The following is a 23,653-nucleotide window of genomic DNA, read 5'->3' on the forward strand; positions in this document are numbered from 1 at the left end:
CACTTGAGCTATGTCGGAATCCAGTCCGACGCTCAAGAGGGCCAGCGGTGAGATTAGTTAAAAAGAAGTCTCGAATTTTATTTTTGAAAAGACGAGTCCAGAAATCGTGGCCAGGAAGGACGCTGTAGAAAATTTTGACAACCGGAAGTCATGCCAGGTGGGAGACAACTTGAATGCCAGGCCAGGGTTTTGCTCTCACAGCTTGCGACCGTGATCAATGGGGATGATCAAGGACTGCGGTCGAATGACCGGCTTCGCTTCGAGCATTGCGTACGTATGAAGGTGTACATACCAAAAGAATGTCTGGCATGGCCCAGAAGACCTAAGCGTTGGTCAACACCACTCGATCTTCTAGCACGCAATGACCTCACGAGCCGGCCTTCTCCTGTACCTCAGCTCTTTGACGCCCTCCTTCACACTGCCCTTCGCACTCTTGGTCCGATAGGGTGATAGAATGGGTGTGGGGCAGAAATGCGGACATTGTGAGCAGGGCATGGGCCGGTGGATGGCTGGTGTATCAGAAGTAGCCTCGCTATCAGTAGCATAATGTAATGTGTATTCGCCTCGCAATACTTACGTCTTGTCTTGTGTCAGATGAGCCTCACTTGAGACTGGAAGCCGTGTTCAGAGGACTTTGATGCTCTGAGAAGCTGTGAGATCCCATGATACAGTGAATGAAGCAGTGACTCACCATCGATTAGGGCCTCGAAAGTGAATGGACCGGGCTATAACAGACCAGATCAATCTTCATTTCGTTTGATCATCCTCTCAACACTCTTACTATCTTCGACCCAGATCCGTGACCACGATACCTTCCTGAGTACTTTCTTAAGTTGACAGCCATGGCTCCGTCAAAGGAGAAGAGCATACGACGTCCGCCGCCCGACAACGAGAGACCCGTTGGGGTTCAGAAGCGAGGTTCCTCGTTCAAGGGCGGCAAGAAGCCGAAGAGACTGATGACCTGGTGGCAATTGGTTGCCGGTCCAATTGAGGGATTCATTGTGAGCTCACCTACCGCAGCACCGAATGCCACTGACCGTCTCTTAGCAGGGCTCGTGTGCCAGATGGGATCGTGAGGCCGCCCTGCTCAATTCTCGTCAGAACACCGCGCCGGAAGCAGACGACAAGTCCGAGAAGAGCATCTGTGATGACAGTAACGAGACTCCCGTTGCAGACACCAGCTCCGCAGATATCCCTGACGAGGAAAACGTCTCCACTGGGACTCTCAATGAGGTCGACAGCGGGAATGATGGCGAGGACATGGCGGACGCGACTCGAAGTCGGATGACGATATCTCGGACTATGAGGCTACAGTAGATTGGATCGGTGGCCCCAGCTCCGACATTTCTCCAGTGGTCGTTCACAAGCGGATCGCACACACATTGCACTGGGTCTTTGGTGATGTTCGTCTATGCCGAGCCATGGCTGGTGGGCTTGAGTTCAAGGACATGAATGACGAGGAGCTCCTAGCAACCAGCACGATCTTACCTAAGGAGGACCCTGGCGGCATCTATGAGTACGTGGAGACAGAGTCGGTCGAGGACGGGGAAGGTGATCTGGTCGATCTAGGCAATGGCAGGTTCTTTGACAAGGAGAGAAAAGCTGTGATCGAGGAGGTCGACTTCAGACAAGCGGATGGCGACTATAAAATGACCGTGCGACAACATAAGGACGGCCCGCCGCAGGGGAAGAGCTTCAGGACGATGTCGTGGTCACCGGAGAAGATCCAGAAGGCGCTTGAGAGAGTTGGCGCGGAAGCTCCAGATGGCTTGGTTCATATCAGGGCATGTTGTGGCTTGCAAAACGGTTGCCACCTGTGTCGAGGCTAAGCGACGAACAGAGAACTTGTCGCTTGGATCGCAAAAGCCGGTATGAAGGGGACTCCCGTTGCTCGAGAGCTCAGAATGTTGATCAACACAGTCAGACTTTGCAGCAGACGACAAGCTCACGAGCCGACTTTCTTCTGTACCTCTTTAACGCCCTCCTTGACGCTGCCCTTTGCACTCTCGAACACGCCCTCCGCTTTGCTCGCCAGTTCGCTTGCCTTGCCCTCTGTCTCCGCCTTCAAACTCTGTGCTTTTGCGCGACCACCCATGCTGTTATACCCCAGTCAGTGACACTTCCTCCATTCCGCAAGTCGCCTGATTGAGAAGATTGGACAGCACTTACTACCAGTAATCATACCACCGATAACCTTGTACCGTCTGGGACCCAAAATTGATGAAGTGGCAGGCGAACAGAAGGTAGTTTTTGGGAGTCACGGCCATCGAGTAGCGCATGAAGGTTCCAGAGTAGAGGGACAGCGCGGCTGTGAATGGTCCGGAGATGCTGTGATCGTGGAAAGAGGGACTGTCAGCTGCATTGTCCGTCACTTGCCAGAGTATGAGATAGTTATAAGCTAATCCAGCGAGCCTCTTTCTGGTTCTCGCCTGTGTTCGACAGGCAGCTCTTCGCACTGACGGACTGATTCTTCTGGATGTGCCCCGACCATGGGCCAGTGGAGTAGAGAACGTACATTTCAGGATCCTTCTTCATGTCCGCAATCGCAGCCATCGGAATACCGAAATTTGATGCTGGGCCCCAGAAATCTGTGCGACGAAATGTCAGTGCTAGCTCTTGCAGAAGCTTGTAGTCGACTCAGACGCCATACGCGCAACTGCGATCGGCATCTGATCTGCCCAACAAGCTCCTATGGAATGCAGCCGGTCGGGCGTGCGCTGTCGGGCGCACACGACCATAGCATGGGGACGTACGTGTTGAGCAGAAGTAGTCCAGCGTCGGATTCGAGCGAATCTTCGCATTGATCGCCTTGATTGCGGCAGCCATCGTGAGCGGTCGGCTGATCAATCGGTTGAGCGGTAGCGGCAGCACTGGTTGGAACGGCGCCGGCGGAGCTCGATCGGAGGTCGCAGAGCTGGCTGGGACTGGGAAAGAGCTCGAAAAAACCCTGCTCACTTGTCGGCGTCGACGGCGGAATATGAGTTGGCCCGGCTTGAGCAGGCGCGACCGTTGTGGTTTGTGAGTATCCTATGAACTTTACTCCGGTCGGTCGTGAGGAGTCGCAATCGGGGCAGCAAAGGTTTAGCCGGGCAGGAGCTAAGGAGCATATGTCCGAGTCAACGTGTGGAGTGGAATAACTCCGTAGATCGGGAAAGTGCAGAGGGTATCATTGGCAGTCACAAATCAAGTTGTAGTTGAATAGCTATACATATATGACATTACTAGACACCTAATGCCACGAGCCCAGCCCGGGGACAGAATCGATGATCCCTCGACCACCTACAGTTCGCGATGTGCAGCAGCGCTCTTGGTCGTCGCAAGCTTTTCTTCCCTCCAACTCCAAACCGCACACAACGTAGCCCCAGGTCCGACGACCACGGTAGCCAGAGCAATAAGCGCTGCAGCTCTTGTAGCATCGGCGTCGGTGTGACCGATCCTCTTCAGCTCCCAGACTGCCTGACATGACCAGATGTATGTGGCAACCTCGAATGTCCAGACGTCAATCAAGAGCATGAACTTGACGCCTTCGCCTAGGGTCTTGTCTTGCGTGGTGAAGTCTGGCCAGAACACAGAGGACAACGTCAGTTCCGGGTCGAAGACAACCTTCGTGATGCAGTACCAGTGGAACAGTACTCCCATGACGCCCGTAACTAGGTAGAGATGCTTAAGAGAGTTCATGTTTTGGGAGGGCTTTGGCGACTTTTGCTTTTGTTCCTGCTTCGAATCTTCCGCAGTTGTCGGTTTTATGAAGCCATGAAACGAGGCAAGCAAACTGCAGAGAGGTGGTACGAGACATGGGGAGATCTGCCAGAAGGACTCGATATTCTGCAAGGTGAACGGATCAGGATGGTCCATGAACAGGACCATCGTTGGGACCGTATAGCCAACCGTGACAGCCCAGATTAGGGTGTCGGAGTACTTCACAGGCACCTCTCGGTGCAGAGGCACCCAGTAGTTCTTGCGATCCGACACGAAGCAGTAGGCAACGTAGTACAGTGGTATGATGATCCCGGTGCCGATGAATTGCAATGCACCGAACCAGACGGTGACGCTGTAGCGCTACGTGTTAGCGGTAAGAACACTTGCTAGATGACCACGGAGTGGCGAGTGAGACGTAGGACTCACAATGACAGCAGAGTTCTCCGATTAGACCTCCGGAACCCTTCCACCATCCATACTGCGAAAGGCTGGATCAGTATGCCCAAGAAATACAAGAGCATGAATCGAAGCGACGGCTCCCAGTCCTTCACCAGAGCAGACGTGTATACCGCCGACAAGAAGACGAAAATGTCATCTACAGCCTTTACCCCAATGTAGTTGCGCTTGAGTGGGACGCCGCCAGCAGAATCGTATGGGAACTCGCCGGTTGTCAAGACTGTGTCCAAGTGCTTGAAAAGCCCATATTGGGCTGGCTTGATCCACATTCCCCAGTAGCAGAAGACTGCTATCAGGAGGTATCCTGTCGCGAAGTACCACTTGCTCGGATTAGATGTTCGAAGGCCCTGGTCCTTCGCGGCATGTTGTGTTGACTCATGAGATGGAAGCGATGACTTCTTTGACTGTGCTGCAATGAAACGGCTGCTCGGATCACCCATGATGTCGTCTCAACATGTACTAACTGGATGGAATGCACAGAAAGACCAGCACTCCCTTGGTGACCGAAAGTGCTCACCATATATTCGTCCAGGCTGACTATGGCTCATCCATAACGATGGAGACAGGCCCAAATTGTCCATAGCTCGGTATGAGCTTCAATGAGCCTTTGGCATTGCGCGACGACGCTGTCGGCTGGAATTTACGTTGCAAAACTTTTGTCGTGCTTACAATGATTTTACATGCAGAGACGTAGGTGCCTTGCTGCGGGCCTTGCGGACGTACGGCACGCGGGAAACATCACATTTCGCCAAATTTTGATAGGAAAGGATCCAGCACGACGTCGAACCTCAAAGCGAGAAAAAGCCAAACGCGCCAAGGAAAAATGACGCGCAGCATGATGGTCGGAAAGGGAGCTTCGTCCTTTGCTCATTCTCCTGCTTCATCATCAATCAGCGATTCGAGAGCGTCCCCATGAGGTAACGTTCCACTCAACAGATCGCAATGTAGGTTCAACGCCAGCTGTCATGGCTGCGGCGTCATTGAGCAGTGACTCTGTGCTTGTCCGCAAACGCTGGCTCCGCGGCTACATTTTCCGAAGGGCTGCTGAGCAATTCTCGATCGAAGGAGAGACACAAAATGCAATACGCGCAAGGCTACTGTGGCAGCATTTGTGAGCGTATGAGCAAGGCTGCGTGCGACGATGTGTTCAAGTACTTGTGGTGAGGCGGCAGCTACAAGATCGGTGAGTCCGTAGAACATTCGATACCAAATACTGGAAAGAGGAGCACAGACCAAGTCGCGACAGCTAGTACTGTCGCCCACAGCAGTTCACACATCTACCTACTCCTTGCAGCAGTGTGTATGCTGCGATGATGGCGGCTCCGGAGTCCTATGCCATCAAGATTGGCCAGCGAATCCTCGTGACTGGCGCAAACAGTTTCGTCGGCTCGAACGTTATCGACGTACTCTTGTCACTCGGCTACACAGTAAGAGGTACAGTACGGTCGGAAAGGCCATGGCTAAACGAGCTATTCGACAACAAGTATGGGGCAGGGAAATTTGAGACAGTCGTCGTTCCCAGTCTTGATGACAAGAAACGTCTGCTCGATGTTTTGGCCGGCATCAGCGGTGTCATTCACGTGGTAAGCATCTCTTTTCCTTAGTCGAATTGATGTGGTGTGGGCGTTTGCTGATATGAATCGAACCGAAGGCTTCTGACGTGAGCTTTGACTCCGATGCTGGAAAGTTGGTCCCTTATGTGGTAAACGCTACGGAAACTGTCATGCAAGCTGCCTCTGAAATCGCATCTGTCAAAAGAGTAGTCTTGACCTCGTCATCGGTCGCGGCCGTGATCCCAGAAGCAGGCCATGGTCGTCTTGAACTGACCCAAGGTCAGTCTTCAATTTTCTTGCCCAATGCTGCGTCTCCCGCCCGCAAGGTCGCGACTCGCAATGTTAACTGGTCTGACAGTGTTTTCAGATACATGGAATGACGCCTCAATCGCAGCGGCATGGGATCCCAACACACCTGCCGAAATCAAAGGCCTTATGGTCTACGCGGCATCCAAGACCGCAGGCGAACGTGCTGCCTTCGACTGGGTGAAGAAGCACAAGCCAGGATATGTCTTGAACTCTGTCCTGCCAGACTACACAGTACGCCTCCCTTTTTGCTTATTCTCATAGCTTCTTTCTGATGCTTGACCAGATTGGAGAAGTCCTCCACCCAAATATCGGCTCTAGCGGTGTCTTGACGGCCCTACTGCTCGAAGGAAACGACACCATAATCAAGATCATACTCAGCCGTAAGCTCTTCCAACGTACCTATCTATCCAGTCCTAGGACCCTTCTAGACCCAAGATTTCTGACAATCAAAATCTAGAATACTTCGTCGACGCCAAAGACCTTGCACGCCTGCACGTCATCGCCTTGCTAAACCAGACCGTGACATCAGAGCGTCTCTTTGGTTTGGCAGGCAGGTTCGAATGGAAGGATGTAATTGACAATCTTCGTGAACTTCGGCCATCGAGCAAGAAGCTAGTGACAGATTTTCCGCCCGCGCGCACAGGTAATGTTGAGATTGTGCCGACTGAGAGGTCAAAGGAGCTACTTCGTTCCTTCTTCGGCCAGGAGGAGTGGACAAGCTTGAAGGACTCCCTGGACAGTTGCATTTCTAGTCTAGACATGTAGCCTGTGGCTTTGGATACGCACGATCTGTGAAGAAAGGGTTTGACGCACTGCCTTGACCACAGGGAGTCTAGTGATGTCAAGGGCATAGACATGTAGAAGTTTACATCGATCATATGCTACCGGCGGATAAGGTCTCGAGTGTTTGGCGTGCAGGCGCGGTGAGACACTGTCACAAGAATGGTTCATGTAGCCCGAAAGTAACCAAACCTTCCCTTCCTGCCACCCTTTGTTGGCATCCTTGGCCTCGATTGGGTCCAGCTTCTACCATCCAAATCCAGGGTCGATACCGTGCTTGATCGGCAATCTGCTCGGCTATCAGCATGGAGACGAAAGGCGTTACTTATCCGAAGCGAACAAGTCACTATCAATCTCGGAGTATCTACTGGCAGTAAGCCATTACCCGCGCCACGGCTACAGTACCCATCACCATTTAGTATAACTCGTATTTCAAGCTAGCGGCCTCGTACTGTCTTTTGTTCACAAAAGATTTGTAAGAGCAGGGGATCTTTCCGCTGCTTGCCTCTTTAGGAGAAGCAACCGCACTGCATTCGAAGCATTACCACCAGTTCACGTCCACATCTTCGTCGTCAACATGAACAGCAGCATATACCCCCGGTCGCTTTCGACGGTTACATCCTGTTCGAGTGAAGTTGCCAGTGACCATGACCAAAGCCGAAGAACACCGTCATGCTAGCCGCGCATCAACCCCGGCAGCGACGACAGCAGCCGACGATGGTGGAGGTGAAAAGAGAGTCGAAGCGTTGCCTGCTCGAGACATCCTGATAGCTGTCGCAATCGTTCTGACTCAACTCGTGCAGGTACGCTGACGTCCCAAGGCTTCTTGACTGCCTGCGCCCTCTCTTGCGCCGTTCCGACCCGCTGACACCGATCTAGATGATGCCCTACGGCGCAGGAATCAGCACTGGTATAGAGATCGGAAAACGCCTCGGCGCAGAACCAACAGAATCAGTCTGGATCATCGCATCATACTCAATGACCCAGGGCGCGTTCGTCCTCATGGGCGGCCGCTTAGGCGCTATATACGGCCACAAGAACACCGTGACTGTCGCCGGAGTAATCTGGACCGTTGGCCATCTGATCTCTGGCTTCATGAAGAGTGTTGTCTCCCTGTCGATCCTTCGTGGCATCAGCGGCATAGGGGGCGCCATGATCGTCCCCAACGCTGTGGCGCTTTTGACCATCACCTATCCACCGGGAAAGATGCGCAACATAGCAGTGGGCTTCTTCGGTGCCACGGCGCCTATCGGAGCCTTCTTAGGAAGTGTGTTGGCCGCTTTGATCGTGCAGTTGGTGCAGTGGAAGTGGATCTTCTTCTTCTTGTGAGTTGTCCCTCGCTTCGAACTCCTTGGTCAGGTTCCTTGGTGTGGTAACCCATCGAGCTATTGGAGACGCAGATAATTGGCCAGTCATGGACGCCTGCTGATACGGTCTTCTTCAAGGGCAATGCTCGGTACGGTTGTATTCACAATGTTTACTATAGTTGTACCCGGAGAAGCGGAGCCGTTCGACAAGGGAGGGAGTGTCGACTGGATCGGCTCATACCTGGGCGTGGGCGGTCTAGTGCTGTTCAATTTCGTCTGGAAGTAAGTTCTTTTGCGCAGAACATCCGTCAGAGCATGCCGACATCTCATATCCGAAGATATCGCTAACCGTTCTTGATAGCCAAGCACCGGCTGTTGGCTGGGACACCCCATATGAGTACATCCTCCTCATTGTGTCTGTCCTGCACTTCGTGGCTTTCGCCATCTGGGAAGCTAAATTCACCGCCAACCCCATCTTACCTCTGGACATCTGGAGTGCTCCATCTTTCAGCATGATGACCCTTGCATCCTTTTTCGCCTTTATGAGCGTCGGGATCTCCATCTGGTATTCTGCTCTCTGGAACCTGGAAGTTCGCCACTATACGCTGTTGTCTACCGCCGCGGCATTCACACCACTTGGAGTCGGCGGTACAATTGCTGCCATTGTGAGCGCCAAGATCATACGATATGTGGCTGCCGAACATGTCATGGCACTGGGGTCCCTTGCCTCATGTGTGGCTTCAGTCTTGCTATCCACGATGCCAGAGCAGCAGACCTATTGGGCTCAAGTATTCCCTGCACTGATTCTGACAGCCTTGGGGCCGGATCTCTTGTTCACTGCTGCGCAAATTATTGCCAGCAACACAGTGAAGCGCCATCAGCAAGGTGTTGCTGGGTCGCTGATTGGGACTTTGTTGTCCTACGGCTTGAGCACTGGTCTTGGCTTCGCAGGCACCGTAGAGGCATATACCAATGAACAGGGCCGGAGACAAGTCCACGGCTATCGTGGTGCCCTGTACGTCGGCATTGGTCTGGGTGCAGCTGCGATGGCTCTAGCGGTACTGTTTGTTCGTATTCCGAAGGACCAGCGGGATGGATGGGAGGCAGATGAGCAGGAACCGCCATCCGCCACTTCTGACGCATGAAAGAGACAAGCTCATGAGTAGATCGAAATCCGACTTTGAACGCTGTCCCTTGCGAGAGTGTTGTACTCAAAGGACAACGACCAGTTCCGAGAACCAACAGTCCAATTTGGTGTTACAATGGATTCAGCCGTTCCCAGCAAGAGAATATGTTTTCAGGCAGAAGAGCCCATCACATTTCAGAGACCTGTGATCAGACTGCTGATAACTGCTCGGTCGGGAGGCTCCATTCCATTCCAAATTGAGGCTGCGGCCACGATAGTAGCGAGGCGTCCAATGCAAGTTGATCGTCCGGTTCGAATTGGTCCACAGTCGTCAATACATGGTTGTCAAACGTCTCAAGAACGCCGGACTGTTGGTCGGTGGTCGCTGCAAAAGATTCGAGTGGTGGCCAATTTGAGGCCTGAAAGGACTCCGGCGTACGGAAGAGTGGTGCCAGCAGGGTGCCCTCGACGGTGACCATGAGCAAGTTCAAAGTGCGTCCAATGACAGGGAAGTGCGGCTGAATCTCGATCATACTAGCAATGGCCGTACGCAACCACTGAAGGTCGCCTTCATGCGATTGAATAAGATTGGGGTATCGAAGGTATTGCTCGACCAGAGTTTCTAGAGCGATATTGACCGCGTCAAGCATGTATGAGCGAACTCGGACCTTTCCGCTTTCGTGGAATTGTCGGTAGATCAGAAGCAATCGAATAATTCGAATGGCTGCATCATAGACCACGGCATTGTATGTGGTGTGCGGTCCATCGCCGTCCCCGAATGCCTTGTGTATGAGGATCTGGAGTTTGTTGTACTGCATCTGTATCTCGTACGCTGTCGGGTGGAGGTCTGCAATGCATACATCATTGTAGGTGAAACTGTCTGGCAGTGTCTCGAGCCAGCTGCTCATACTGAGATTTAGTCGCGAGAGGCGGGTCTTTGCATTCTCAGTCAACGGACGCTCGCTATTCAGCAAGTCGCAGATGTCAGCCATTGGTCCACAGAGACCAAGCCAAATAGACAGTGTCGCTGGGTCGCGGCCCTGCTGCCTTTGACACGAGGTGGCCACTGTCTGTATGACGGATCTTTGTATCGAGGTTGAGCACCCAACGTACAAGCACCATATACCCTCCAAAGCTATGCAGGCACCCTGTAGTCGAAAGCGTTGCTGTCTCATGTGCTCCGACTCGGGGTACTCTGATGTGCCTCGATATAGACCAACACAAGGCAGTAATCGACAAGCCATCCCTAGGGTTACACGAGTCAGTCAAGGCAGATCAGTGGACAATTAGACGCAATATTTGCAGAGCACTTACCGCAGAGCTGCCATCCGGTGCGCTCCCTGCCTTGAGTCACTTCATATTCGCTCAGTAGCAGGAAACCTTGCATAGATGCTGGAGAAGGATAATCCAATGCCTGACAGATATTGACTTTCGCTTGACTTGAGAAATGTTCTCCTAGAACGCGGACGGCGCTAGAATTGCTCAATCGGGTAGCGCAAGCAAGCATAACGTTTTCGAGAAAGTCTGAATACCACATAGACATTGCGCGACTCTGGCGATGCTCCCAGAAGAGCTCTTCGTCCACAATATTGACACCCAACGGTTGATACCTAAAGAACGACTTGAGAAGCCAGATCTTTAATTGAGGCGTATTGCTGTCCACGGCGGGCCCTAGATTGATGTGATTGTGCGGCTCTGTGTAGGCTTGCACAAGTTGAGGTTGGCTTCTCATGGGCGCTGAAGTGCTGAAGGGTGTAGTCAACTCGTGTTCGCCATAGGCTGTATCACGGGCCGTGTTGCCATACAAATCGCGAATGCTGTTGCTCGACTGCGAACGGGTGCCGCTTTTGTTCGAAGCAGTCAGCCTCCTTGCAGGCTCTGAGCGAGGGACGACGAGTGACTCCGCGCTGTCAGGTAGCGCCACAGACGGGCTTGACCGAGTTGACACAGTCGGAGCAGTTGTATCATCCAACGTAGTGTCTGCGACGGTGGTTCCGATGCGCTCGCCTTGTGGCAGAGCCTTTGCATGCCCTTGGAGTACACGTTCAAGATCCAGAATGCGCTGTTCCAGAGTCTCGACGTGTTTCCGGGATCCAGTCTTCCGTCGATCACCACCGCGATCAACAGCACAGGATAAATCAACTTGTCGACATGGGGTGCATTGTAGGCCCTCCACCATCGACGCAACATCGCACTGAATCGCATTAGTTCGTGCTCATGCCACTGTTGTGCAAGTTCCTCAAATGCTTACCCTGATCTTGCGGCGTCGGCAATTCTGGCACGCGAGTGAAGCGCGCGTCTGCAGAGCAGCCTTCATCGATATGTTCGCCGTGGACGGCATCTTGAGATGTATGCCTGATGATGTGAAAGGTCGCGATGGAAGTTGTTGCTGATGGTCTGTCACGTAATGCCTACACTCGCACGATGAGAATGGCAGTTGCGATCATGGTTTGATCCCGCCATTGGTGGAATGCGCTACCCATCAGTAGGTATACTTGTGCAATGATACCTCGACAATAGAATGAACAGCACACCGTACTAGGCGATTATTAATAGCACATGACAAGCCGTTACCAGGCGGATCCGACGGACGACTGAACTCCGGGGGTTGTCTCTGGTCTGTCAGTTAAACCAAATGCTGTTATTGTCTCACCTGACCGCTTCAGTATTCCATATACATGATGATCAGACATCAATGATGGTCAGAGTCAGCTTAGGGTAGCTCGAAGTCCTTCTGGCCCTGTCGAAGGCTCCAGCTACTCGAACAGAGCACCTCAAGCCCTATTGAGCCCCACTGATCGGCTTAGTTATAGCTTAGCTCTTTCAGTGGAACGGACTGCACGAAGAACAACGCGTAGGAAGGCGCCGTTGCAACGGAACATGCAGGTGGGTATTGCACAGGCATTCGAGACAGCCCCAAATCACTAAAGAACGAAATCTCTCGTTGTATCCACATTGAGCTTAACAAAATGAAGAGTGACGTCCTGGATCTTTGGCTTCGAGGAGAAACGCCAAGGGCACCTGACAAATTCATTAGTCGGAAAGACTTGGCGAGCCGTGAGAAGGAGTTGTACAATGATCGTGACTCGACGTTTGCGGTCGTCACATGGCGGAGCATGTACGCCTGGCTTATGTAGCAATCAGCCCTTCGAGACTACCTTGCTTGCGATATCCCCGAGCACCACCGCCATGGCCGGCTTTACGGTAAAGTTAACCGCGGGTATACGGACGGACTCTGCCCAGGTGCCAGTGGGCCCCAAGGCTGAAACGTTGCGGAATAAGCCATTCCGCAGCCAATAGTTCCTGCATCGTTGTTCAGTGACGGCGGATTCGCAATAATCCGCACAACGCCAGACCAGACGATGAGGGAGACACCGTGTCAACGGCCACCTTCGTCGGCGGCTCATGTACTCAACAGCCGTTGCTGACCTGAACAAAGGTCCATGGTCCAGCATTAGCAATGGAAAGGAAGAAAATTTCATGGTCGTGCGGACGACGACCATTGTTCCAATGCACAGCAAAGCAGCTAGCTCTCCATATCTATAAAATGAGGACTTCAGCAACGGTATCAGTTGTCTTGTAGGACAGAACACCTGCCAACGCACAACATGGCCTCTCCTTCTCTGCTCATGCTGGCGCGACCGGATATATCACTGGGACCTTCTTGACCTACTTCCACGAGTCTCATCCATCCATTCCCGTTCGCTGCATAGTTCGTGATGCTAAGCGGGCCGAGCTGATCACCAATCGCTACTCTTCCAGCGTCACTCCTGTCATAGGCTCTCTCGACGATACTGCTTTCCTTCAGAATGAAGCCAGCAGAGCCTCCATTGTGATCAATGGTACGGGTCAAAATGGCGAAGCCGTTCAAGCCTTGATCGAGGGACTTGCCAAGAATCCGCTCAACAGCATGACCAAGGAAAGCGAAAAGCCTGTCTTCCTGCACATCTCTGGCACAGGCAATGTCACCCATGATGTCCTAGGTGTAGCCAGTCCACGTGTGTGGAACGATTCGAGCGATTACGATGAGCTTATGCGCATCGACGAAAGCCACACTCAGGTCAAGACCGACAATGTCGTCCGTCGGGTCGGCAAGGAGCTGAACGTCAAAACACTCCTCCTGTCCCCACCAACGATTCTAGGTCGCGGGACGGGACCGGGAGCGCAGGAGACGGTGCAAGAGCTCTGGTACAATGCTATCATTGACAAAGGCGCGCCTTTCCTGCTAGGCAAAGGAGAGAACGTCTGGAGTACCGTGTCAGTTAGGGATCTCGGTAAAGCAATCTTATTCGTCGTCGACCTTGTACTTGACGGAAGTGACAGATTGGAGTTTGGCGATCGGGGCTATTACTTTGTGGAGGCCTTTGAGCTTAGCCTCATGGATCGGGCGAAAGCTGTCGGGGAGAGACTGGTCAAGGAAGGCAAGATCGAAAGCGCCGACGTCCGATTCCTAAGCGAGGAGGATGTTGTCAAGGAGCATGGACCACTCTTCGGCTATATCCTGGGAAGTAGCTCGAGAGTCAGGGCCGATCGCCTCAAGGAGCTGGGATGGCGGCCCACCGACTTTGATTGGAAGACTCTGGTCGAGGAGCATGGCGGTCGTCGGTGCTAGTAGTGCAGCTCCTGTGGTGGCAAAACCCTAGTGATTTGGTTGCGACTAGAGCTTCGTCTCCCGAGGCTCTCTTTCAAGATGCCTCAGCTTTCTGAACCAGACGAGACTGTCAGGGTTTTGTATGGTCGCACTCGGTTCAACGTCTTTACCACTGATGATCTTCTTGACCGCTGTCTCGACTTTCTTGCCATTGATTGTCACTGGTATGTCCGGGACTGCCACGACGAATGCAGGCACATGCCGCGGCTCAGTCCTGCTCGAATGGAATCTTTGATTTGCGTCTTGAGTTCTGCTGTGAGCTGCACACCAGGTCGCATTTGCAGTAAAAGGAAGACCTGCTCATCGACGTCACGTGGTCGACGTCGACCGACACAGAGAGTGTTGTGGATATAATCCGTAAATGGCGACGTCTCGACGATGGCATATATCTCACCTGAACCAAATCGCACGCCTGATGGGTTCAACACGCTATCGCTCCGGCCGTGCATCACGTAGCCTCCTGTTTTGGGATGCCTGCTGACCCAATCGTGCTGTGCCCATACATCCACTTCGTCGAAACGCTCGAAGTAGGCTGCGCGATACACACTATTGTCCTTATCGCCCCAGAAGAAACACGGCATGCTTGGAAACGGTTTTCGAATGACCATCTCACCTGGCTCCCCTGTGTGAGCTATCGATTGGCCGTTGTCATCCAGTATATCCACTGCCATTCCCAAAGCTGGTACCTGAATCTGTCCAGCATAGACAGGCGCGCAAGGATCAAGCGCCAAAATAGATGTCGCTGTGTCTGTACCGCCTGCAGCATTGCAGATCTGTGTCGTATTGTGGAAAGAGCGCTTGAACCACCGGTACTGCTCCACCGATAATGGTGAGCCGGTCGTATACACCAGGCGGAGTTGAGACAGATCGAACTCTCTCTTGGGGTTACTGCCTGTAATCTCCATCTCGAGCAGGAGCCGGGGCGAAAGACCCATGTACGTTGCGCGATACTTGTCCGCAATCCGCAGGAATTGCTTTGCATCAGGATAGAGCGGGCTTCCGTTGTATAGGAGTAAAGTGGCGCCCACAGCCAGATGGCTGCACATGACATAGAAGACGACCCAAGAGGTATTCACCGACTGGGCGACAACATCACCAACTCTAAGCCCGCTTTGGACGGCAGAAATTTTCTTGTAATTCAGTATGCATCCATGATGGTGCACAATGCACTTCGGCTGTCCAGTAGTTCCGGAAGAGTAGCATATAAGCAGAGGGAAGTTGAAAGGTACCCGTTTGAATGTCAGGCCATCACCCAGGTCCGATCGTGAGAGAAACGCATCAATCGTGTCGTACTTCGAGGGTGCAGGCGCAACCGGCACGGTGAACACCTGCGGCCGTTCGTCTAACTGGCCGACTACATCTTCGACCTTGCGAGCTATCGATGTCAGCTTACCCTTATACAGAAGATGACTATCGACAAATAGGATGCTTGGCGAGACTTGCGCTAGCCGTGACACACAGCCCGAAGTCCCTATCTCGGGCGAGATGATGGTGAAGATCGCGCCAATCGAGGCAGTTGCCTGGAATAGAGTCACCGCCCAGTTCGATGTTGCCACCAGCGCTGCGACACGATCGCCCTGTTTAATTCCGCTTCGTCTGAGAGCACTCGCGGTCTTCCTGACCGCTTCGCGAAATTCTGCCCAGGAAAGCGTAACGGGCTTGTCATTGTAGACATCCTGATCCTCCCTCACCTCGATCAGTGCCGGAGCCTGTGGGTTCGGGTTGGCGAACAGAATATTTTCAGCATAGTTGATTTCTTGCTTCGGAAAGAATTGAGGATTCTGGCTCATTGGCAGGGTGTCATCGTAAGCTTTGGTGATGCTTGGTGGCAAAGCCGGCATCAACCCTATGTACTGGTACAGGTCGATCCAGAAGTCATGCGGTCTGTCAACAGTCCATCGATATAGTTGCTGAGTTGTTTCGAAATTCTGCTTGAACTTGGCGTTGACGTGTTCCCGGTAGGCTTGTAGTGGTGGCTTCACGCCCGCTACCGGCTGCCATACAGCCTCTAGCTCTGAATCCGATTCGTCCATCGCCAGCTGAAGTGAATGTCACTGGCCAGCGCTATATCCTCACCTTCATCTCACGCGAATGTTTCAACAAAGAGGTTGTATCCGATTGTACTTAATATTGGTTCTATGCTTGGTCGAAGGAAAGCCGAGGTGCTTCATTGCTTCTCCAAACGTTCCCCAACCTCCGAGAACTCCGCGAGGAATCCTTCACCACTCTTTCGGCGCGCTGAGACCTTGCTCAAAAGCTACGCGTTTCATTCTTCTTTGTGCTACCGTCGTCTGCCACTCTCACTGTTGTGTCGATCGTGCCATGTTCCCAACTACCTGGATCAGCATTGGCTCGACATATTGACCCTGGCGCTTGCGGCCGGCATCCACAACCCCTTGAGCTTGTCGAAGGGCTTCATGGTGACGATGAGCATTTCTAGTTCAGTCATAGCATTTCCACGATCGTGAATTCCGAGAAGTCTGCAGGATTTGTTCAAGCATGCCTCTCCTCTGACTAAAGAGAATCAGAGCCAAAGATTATGATACACGACGTGATCGCGGGTGTTGTGGCGGTAATCTTTCCTATGAATATATGCCAAAGCAGATGACTATGACCACGCCTCAGAACACTTCAGCAGCGGCGTAGTCAGACCAAAGTTTTGGCCAAAGATGGACGTCGATCCAGAGAGAAGGAGGCAGATCGAGGACAACTGAAGTGTTGAGCCATTTCTTCCGGTACAGCACGTTACCGGAGTACATACAGGGGGACGCGCGGGCGATCCAGGTGCTGACGATGGTGATGGATGGAGGGCAAAGTAGTGCGAATGCTAGATGGACGGCTGCCGAGTTGTCCAGGGTATGCGGCGCCGCGAGGAAAGTAATGGTGGCGATTGAGGGTGCTGGACATCTCATGCATGAGGGTAATCGTCAGGGGGGTTTGATGAGGTCGTCAGATCTGTGAAAGGTCCAGGCAGTGACGAAGTGATCGTCTATGCAAGACTCGTAGGCGATCAATCATCACTGTAGTCCTGCCATTAGCCTCCGAACGCCGACGTTCACGAAATGGCTGCAGCTCCTTCTTATCCGATCGGAATCCCCGTCCTGATCGATTCAATAGCCAACGGCCCAATGACATCTTCCAAGCTGAGCATGGTATAGACACCCTTCTCTGATACTTGGCTGTCAACAGCTGCCTTGTCGTCCGCGATCAATCTTTCGACAGCCCTCTTATTGACACAAAAAGTCTTCAGCTGCTTGCACGCGGTCTCTCCGTTTGTTTTCAGGTACTCAGCCATGACTTCGCCGCAGCTCACCACCATCCGACTTACGGCTTTTTCGTCTGTGGCGAAATTCATGCTCTTAGCAGTGTTCCCGGAGCCGCGCGCCACGTGCAGGATCAGTAGCACCAGATTGGCTATGAAGGAATCGTTGGGCATGTATCTGTCTGTGAAATACTGGACAAATTTGTGGTGTTCTTTGGCTTTGATCAGGCGCAATACTTCGATACATCGCTTGTGCATGCCAAAGTAGTCGAAGGTGAGAATCGGCTCCTCTTCGTACAGCTGGCGTTTCATCAATGACAGCAATTGCAACCCACTGATATGCTGTTCTTTTCGCCACCGACTGTTGGTAAGTTTGTCTACCGGTAGCGGGCCACTTCCATTTATGGCCACGGCTTTTCCAGACTCGGTGGACTCCTGAGACAGTAGGTCCAAGTACTTGCTGATGTCGGAGTGCTGTACCACACGAAGTTCCGCATTGGAGTGTTGGTAAGTTTCGTAGCGTGCTCTGAACAGATTGACCGCTTTGTTGGTGGGCTTCAGCAGTCTAGCATCCTTGCCATATGGACGATGCCACTCCTTCCGGCCACCTCTTGTGTCTTTTGCCAAGCGAGTAGCGGATGAAATGCCCGTTGCAAGCTCCAAACGATTCAGGGACTGAGCTGCGTCCTTCGGTCGATCACCAATGAAGATCTGCTTCTCTCCATGGATGCGCACGAAAACGTCAATATCTGGCCAGTGTAGTTTCGGTCCTGGGGCCTGTTGCTGGACGAGATTGGCCAGAAAAGCCAACTGCTGGACATCGTACCATTGATTGATCAGTGCTTGTCCACATGTCTGCATTCTCAGATTGAGCTGCAACATGAACAGACCACAAAATACTGGGTGGCGGGAGAACAAGAGGTGCGACGGAGGTGAATATGATGATCGTCCAACTGTGATGTGAGCACTTTTCGTGATTTCTCGGAGAATGTCTTTCTCGATCATGGTTTCAATGCAGGTGCGTATGTCCTTAATTCCCTCATCGGCAGTCTTTGGCCAGAATCCAGGCTGAGGGTGTGTCTGTGCGAGTTTGAAGTAGTCGTCTATTGTTCGAGTGATCCGCAAGCTGCACATCCGCAAGTCGCCAAAGGCTCCGGTTCGGCTGCGGCGGCAGGCGTGGTGAGCATCGAGAAGTATCTGAACGGCAAAGCTTAGCCACAAACTGACCTTCTTCTTTTTGAGAAAGTCGATGAAGCCCGCCGTGATCTCATCTCGTACTGGTAAGTCCAAGCCAACTCGCGCTTCGAGCTGGCAGAACTCAGGGAAGATCTCCAACAGGATTATCTTGTCTTCCTGGAATTTTTCGGGGACAGATTTCTTCTCGCGATCTGTCTTTGGGTCATATGTGCCAAAGTATCCTGGCTTGTACACTGGGACGTTACCAGCCTGCAAGACCGGGATCATAGACTGCAGCAGAATCAAAGGCTTGATGTAGCATTTTTCTGCGACATCATCCATGGCGACGTTGTATGTAAGGCCCAAATGAGTGGAGGGTGTCATGTCGCCGTCACGGAACATGCAAGCAGTGTTGAACATTAGGACCGACATCGCTTCGCCATCTACCAAGCGGAGCCGAAGCTCGTCTGGCAGATCTTTGAGGGCACTATCAATCAAGTCTCGCGACAGCTGCAGTGCGGTGTCCGTTACAACCGAAGCAGTCATCAGGTCCAGAGACCTATCAGCGTACTCTCTCCACTGCAGAATATGTCAGTATGTGTGCTCAATATCAAACAGGAGTTTGGACATACCACTTCCTGGAGGAACAATCTCCAGTTGTGGAGATCAGAGAACAAGCAGTAGAGTCTGAAGAACATATCAGACAGGGCACCTCCATCATCGTCAGAGTCCTCTTCTTCCACTGGCACAGCTTTGATGATCTGAAGGCTGTCTGATCTGGATTCAACGTCTTCCAAATCTTCAACTTCGAGTGCGGCGAATCGGTTGATCCAGCTCTGTGCATCGTCCTCCTTGTTCTGCTCACGAACTTTGTCTTGCGATTCATTGCTGATCTTCTTGCTGACCACATTTGCAGTCTCCCATGCTAAAGTCTCGACAATTTGCTCGAGTACTTCGACAAAATGTGCATGTCGACTATTGGAGATCTTGTCCCGTCGACCCAGGCACCAGGCTGTTACATTCTTTCTCAAGGAGATGGCCCTGCGGAGGACGGTGAGTAAGGCCGACGGCGCTTTGTGCTGTGAATCTGCGAGCGGGAGGGCAGCTTTGATCAGCTCACTGTTCGAGACCGATACTTCTTGTGTTCCTAGGACAGTCAGGTGCTAGTCAAGTATTGATACGAAGGACTCCCACGAGAACGGCTTACGGGATTTCTTCTTTGCTGGAGGCGCAGATGCCAGACCTGCTGGCTTGAAGCATAGGGCACGGCAGCATTGACGAGCCATGTCGTGAAGCGTGTCGTATCGTTCTTGTACTGCTTGTAAGAGTCCTTGAGGAATGCTGGCAGCATAATGATTGTGTACACAAGAGATACCGTCTCGCAGGCAGGGGATCTGCAGGGTACGATCGGAAAGTGTGGGGTTGCGGATCGCAGTCCTACCTGAGCCTGTGCAAGCTGAGGTTCTGTCCGCCGTTCTTACATGCCTCCGGCAATATGAAGCGCAGAGATCATGGCAACGAAGACCTGATGCGACCGGAGGAAAGAACTTGAAGTTGGAAAGAGCAAACAAACCTGACTCGGCGTCGTGTGACTTTGCAGCTCGCCGCCAATGCTCAGACATTGCTTCTCTATCTGGCCGCAGCGGTTGAGGAGTCTCTGTGATCCCGGCCAACAAGAAAGATTGCTCTTTCAAAGATATGAATGACAGAACAAACTCGCGGCATCAATGCGAATGGAATTGAAGTCAATGTAAGAAGCTCCAAGCCCCACCGCTTGCCCCATGTGTGATCGCGACTCGAGCTCTCCCTTTGACCCTCTCTGGCATGGACATTCTGCTGATGAAAAGCCAGCGACCGCCTGCAGCTGGTTGTAACAAAGATCGGGCACTTCAGAACGACCTTATACTAGGTTGCGCAAGTTCATGTCCATCCGAGGAAGGTGCTTTCCTGAGGAAGCTGACATAGCATCATCTAGCTAACGGACGACTACTCTCCTGCCTGTGGCTAGTGGTGATACACGCCCGGAGTGGGAGATTGCCGACGTCCTCGGCCTCCAGGACTTCTTGCGACACGTCTATGCAATAAGACTCGAAAAGGAGGGTCAGCATTCAACGAGAAATGAGGCGGTGGAAAAGGAACGAAATTACTTTTAGGACTTGTTGTCATTGCTAGGTAATATATGTGGGTAGTGCATCAGTCGAGTCTGCTATATAGCCAAGCGCGATGTACTGATGCCCTCTTCACAAAGCGTGGATGTGACCTCTGTGGACAGCACGCTGATCCTGTCGTGCCGCCTAGATGTATCTCACACCAAAGGCACTATAACCGCAACCATAGTAGTAATACTGTAGCCAAGGACCACTCTCCTCAACAAGATACTTCTTGTTGAACCAGGGGTGCTTGAGGACGTTTCCGATGGTGATTCTCTCCGAGCGTTCCCAAGTGAACATCTTCCGCAAAAGATCCTCGAAATCAGCCGCTTCTTCATCTGACAAAGCCGCATGTCCCGGGGGACCGCGATCGAGCGCCTTGTCACTGGTGTCTTCCTTGTCCTCCAGGACGGCATTGTAGTCCTCGAGACGTGCGCGACGCTGCTCGATGGTGAGTTTATGCCACGGATGCCAGTTTCCGATGTTCCTGATTTGGCCATGGAGGGTTTTGTCGTCACCTCGACTGTCCCACATGTAGACCATGTCGGACCGAGTCTGTTCTTTTGTTTTCGCGGAGGGTTTCCTCACGACCCATGACAAGACAGCGTTGCAGAGCTGCTTGAGCTTGGTGAAACCTGTGATTTTGTTGACTGCGAGCATGAATGATTGGCGTTTTGACTGGGGTTGTGCTGAGGCTTCCCTGCTCGCGTTTACTGGGTTGGACTCCTCGACATGTGCGGCAACCTCAGCATTCTCAGCATCGTCTTGCCATTCTTTGGGAAGGGGGCCTATCCGATCGAGCACTTGCGAGAAAACGCCAGCACCAATGTTCTCGACAAAAATCGTGGCAGATCGCATCTCGAAGAGAATGCAAGCCAGGGCCCAAATATCGCTGGCTTGGTCGGCGGCATCGTTGAAACCAAGGCTAGATGGATCTGCGTAGCTCTCAGTGAATGCTGCTCCATCCTCCTCGAATTCTCGTGGTAGGAAGTAGGAGCCTCCTAGGTCGATCAACTTTACCTCAGGTATGAGCAGATCCAGGCTGGCACCCACGGTGAACTCGATGCTGTCATATACTGTGTGAGGGCCATGCTTTGCCGCCCAGTCGGTATCCGACTTCCGTGCGACCCTTACAGGATAGCTTTCTGGCTGCCCGAGAGTTTCGAGGACTTCTTCAACCGAGAGGTGATCCAGGTTCTTCAGAGCAAAAGCGACATTGCCTCCGCTGAGGTCGCCATAGACCAAGCCGGCCTCATGTAGCTGTGCGAGACTCTGAACAAGCTGCATACATAGTCCGCTGATTAGGTCCGGCCGAATCTTCATGAGCCGAAACTGTCGGAAAGTATTCAGACTTGGACCGCACACGCTCTGCACCAGACACATATGTCGACCGTTGGGACCCTCGATCCAGAAATCGTCCAGAAGGGGGACTACGAATCCGCCAAGAGCAGATTCGCCAATGCTGGCTCGCAGTCTCTTGTGAGTGGCGACTTCAGTTTCAGCGAACCCGGACATTGACGCAGATACGACCTTGAGAGCCACGTAGCGTTCATCCTGACTATCTCTCGCTAGCCACACTGTTGCAGAGCCTCCAGCGCCCAATTTGTGAATGACTGTGTAGCGATTCTGAAATGTGTCATTGAGATGGATGGGATGAAAACCTCCTGGAGTGTACACCTCCATGTCCTCGATGCCGTCAGGAGCAGGGACATATTTCGAGTAGTACTCTTCGATTGTGCCGTCATTGTTTGCGATCTCAGGCTCATCCTCAGCAGCACAGTCCGGCGCACTTGGAGGTGCCGCAGCAGCAGCGGAATTTGAGTCTGCCGACATTGTTGATTGCAGCCTTAAAGATTTAGTAGTATGGTGCGATGCGGTATTGGACGAGTTCAAATACCAGCTCCTGCCAATTTTGAAGTGCTGACACAAACCAGGCTTCTGACAGATGGTCCCGGATTTATCTAGGTGTTGATTGTCTTTGTAGGTGAAATGAGCTTAAATGTTTGCAGAAAGGGCAACCGTCTTTGTTTGTTGAACAAGGCAAGAAGGCAGTCTGCCCTTGTTTGCCTTCTTGGTATGTGACAGAAAGTGACCTTTAGCAAGTGACACAAAAGCACGGGGCAGCATCGGCTCCGTGCCTCTATGTGCCGTGCTGAGCCTCAGTCCTTGTCAGTTGCCTTATTGCTTTCTTTGGCTGTGCCATTTCCAGTGCCGTGATTCATTGTTTGTAGGCAGCAGGGCAGGATGCATGCCCTAGGGAAGGTCTTTAAGTACACGGTGAGGTTCGTGCCTCTGTGTTGTGTCCCGTCAGTCAACGTTCCTCGAAACCCCGCGCGACACGTCAAGTTTCACAGCCACATCTCTACCATTACCAACTGACACCACAAACTCTCCTCTAATAGTATCAACCGACACAATGCCCTCTCCCTGGAAGAAAGCCGTCAAGCTCGACATCTCCGACAACGAGCGGACTGTCAAGACTGAGTACCATTGCGCAGTCCGTGACCAGAACCAAGCATTTCTCAAGAAGACCATCCAAGAGATTGCCTATGAATACGACTGCGATGTTGTCCGTGTTCGTGCTGACATTCATAACACGAGGTCTGTAAGGAAACCACTAGCGGCGGCAGCACCATCTCCAGCTCTGATCCAGAACAAACGCTCCGGCAACACCATTGCACCCCTCCTCCAGAGCAAACGTTCCCCCAACGCCAATGTACCCCTGGTCCAGAACAAGCGCGCTGCAGGAACCCAAGCCGGCCCTTCTCTAGGTAAGAGAACTATCATGGTCCAGACGTATGAGCCAGCTCCGTGGCATGCGACGCTCGAGTTCCGCCAGATGGAAAACCAGAAGTGGTTCACTGCTCATGTCTATGCAGAAACCCAAACATGGAAAATTGGTAACAACCTGGTCGAAGGGATCGCAACTGGTGAGATGTCAAAGCCAGACGGTAAGGACATACCGGAAAACCCAGAGATCTTCCCGGAGCAGTTTTCCAGCAGCGCAAAGGGTTTCAAAGGCTCCACAGACCAAGTCAAAGTGGCAAAGAAGTAAGTCGAGTATCCGCAATGACAATTAATACTGCCAGCCAAGTGTACCAATACGTCCAGCATGGTGAAGACTGAGCTGTCCGTACGAAAAGGAACCCAGTTCCTCCAATTCTGAGTCAGCAGTCTGTGAGTC

The 23,653-nt window shown here is 52.4% G+C and overlaps 11 protein-coding genes across 11 annotated transcripts; 5 read left to right on the forward strand and 6 right to left on the reverse strand.

Annotated features, from left to right (window-relative positions):
• Positions 1 to 842: 842 nt before the first annotated feature.
• On the forward strand, positions 843 to 1,829 carry AB675_3253 (uncharacterized protein; the record flags this gene model as incomplete). The annotated part of the gene is made up of 3 exons (XM_018143286.1): positions 843 to 1,001; positions 1,051 to 1,233; positions 1,281 to 1,829. 3 exons carry the CDS (start codon positions 843 to 845, stop codon positions 1,827 to 1,829), a joined length of 891 nt encoding a protein of 296 aa, XP_017999694.1.
• Positions 1,830 to 1,945: 116 nt separating this feature from the next.
• On the reverse strand, positions 1,946 to 2,826 carry AB675_3254 (Mitochondrial pyruvate carrier 1; the record flags this gene model as incomplete). Its single annotated transcript, XM_018143287.1, has 4 exons — positions 1,946 to 2,096; positions 2,170 to 2,328; positions 2,516 to 2,588; positions 2,754 to 2,826. 4 exons carry the CDS (start codon positions 2,824 to 2,826, stop codon positions 1,946 to 1,948), a joined length of 456 nt encoding a protein of 151 aa, XP_017999692.1.
• Positions 2,827 to 3,279: 453 nt separating this feature from the next.
• On the reverse strand, positions 3,280 to 4,595 carry AB675_3255 (uncharacterized protein; the record flags this gene model as incomplete). The annotated part of the gene is made up of 2 exons (XM_018143288.1): positions 3,280 to 4,051; positions 4,126 to 4,595. 2 exons carry the CDS (start codon positions 4,593 to 4,595, stop codon positions 3,280 to 3,282), a joined length of 1,242 nt encoding a protein of 413 aa, XP_017999812.1.
• An 873-nt stretch (positions 4,596 to 5,468) lies between these two features.
• On the forward strand, positions 5,469 to 6,782 carry AB675_3256 (Aldehyde 2; the record flags this gene model as incomplete). Its single annotated transcript, XM_018143289.1, has 5 exons — positions 5,469 to 5,738; positions 5,807 to 5,987; positions 6,076 to 6,248; positions 6,301 to 6,397; positions 6,475 to 6,782. The coding sequence occupies 5 exons, from the start codon at positions 5,469 to 5,471 to the stop codon at positions 6,780 to 6,782; spliced, it is 1,029 nt and encodes a 342-aa protein (XP_017999774.1).
• A 662-nt stretch (positions 6,783 to 7,444) lies between these two features.
• Positions 7,445 to 9,249, forward strand: AB675_3257 (putative MFS-type transporter; the record flags this gene model as incomplete). Its single annotated transcript, XM_018143290.1, has 4 exons — positions 7,445 to 7,600; positions 7,677 to 8,122; positions 8,243 to 8,386; positions 8,466 to 9,249. 4 exons carry the CDS (start codon positions 7,445 to 7,447, stop codon positions 9,247 to 9,249), a joined length of 1,530 nt encoding a protein of 509 aa, XP_017999521.1.
• Positions 9,250 to 9,439: 190 nt separating this feature from the next.
• On the reverse strand, positions 9,440 to 11,571 carry AB675_3258 (Nitrogen assimilation transcription factor nit-4; the record flags this gene model as incomplete). The annotated part of the gene is made up of 3 exons (XM_018143291.1): positions 9,440 to 10,476; positions 10,545 to 11,424; positions 11,482 to 11,571. The coding sequence occupies 3 exons, from the start codon at positions 11,569 to 11,571 to the stop codon at positions 9,440 to 9,442; spliced, it is 2,007 nt and encodes a 668-aa protein (XP_017999520.1).
• Positions 11,572 to 12,419: 848 nt separating this feature from the next.
• Positions 12,420 to 13,842, forward strand: AB675_3259 (uncharacterized protein; the record flags this gene model as incomplete). The annotated part of the gene is made up of 2 exons (XM_018143292.1): positions 12,420 to 12,434; positions 12,967 to 13,842. 2 exons carry the CDS (start codon positions 12,420 to 12,422, stop codon positions 13,840 to 13,842), a joined length of 891 nt encoding a protein of 296 aa, XP_017999649.1.
• Positions 13,843 to 14,039: 197 nt separating this feature from the next.
• On the reverse strand, positions 14,040 to 15,914 carry AB675_3260 (Acetoacetyl-CoA synthetase; the record flags this gene model as incomplete). Its single annotated transcript, XM_018143294.1, has 1 exon — positions 14,040 to 15,914. One exon carries the CDS (start codon positions 15,912 to 15,914, stop codon positions 14,040 to 14,042), a length of 1,875 nt encoding a protein of 624 aa, XP_017999641.1.
• Positions 15,915 to 16,960: 1,046 nt separating this feature from the next.
• On the reverse strand, positions 16,961 to 19,670 carry AB675_3261 (uncharacterized protein; the record flags this gene model as incomplete). Its single annotated transcript, XM_018143295.1, has 3 exons — positions 16,961 to 18,898; positions 18,952 to 19,482; positions 19,527 to 19,670. 3 exons carry the CDS (start codon positions 19,668 to 19,670, stop codon positions 16,961 to 16,963), a joined length of 2,613 nt encoding a protein of 870 aa, XP_017999514.1.
• A 943-nt stretch (positions 19,671 to 20,613) lies between these two features.
• Positions 20,614 to 22,302, reverse strand: AB675_3262 (Serine/threonine-protein kinase SRPK; the record flags this gene model as incomplete). Its single annotated transcript, XM_018143296.1, has 1 exon — positions 20,614 to 22,302. The coding sequence occupies one exon, from the start codon at positions 22,300 to 22,302 to the stop codon at positions 20,614 to 20,616; it is 1,689 nt and encodes a 562-aa protein (XP_017999682.1).
• A 583-nt stretch (positions 22,303 to 22,885) lies between these two features.
• On the forward strand, positions 22,886 to 23,524 carry AB675_3263 (uncharacterized protein; the record flags this gene model as incomplete). The annotated part of the gene is made up of 1 exon (XM_018143297.1): positions 22,886 to 23,524. The coding sequence occupies one exon, from the start codon at positions 22,886 to 22,888 to the stop codon at positions 23,522 to 23,524; it is 639 nt and encodes a 212-aa protein (XP_017999726.1).
• Positions 23,525 to 23,653: the final 129 nt, after the last annotated feature.

Source organism: Cyphellophora attinorum, assembly GCF_001299255.1.
Source record: "Cyphellophora attinorum strain CBS 131958 chromosome Unknown Contig14, whole genome shotgun sequence".
NCBI classification, from domain to species: Eukaryota; Fungi; Ascomycota; class Eurotiomycetes; order Chaetothyriales; family Cyphellophoraceae; genus Cyphellophora; species Cyphellophora attinorum.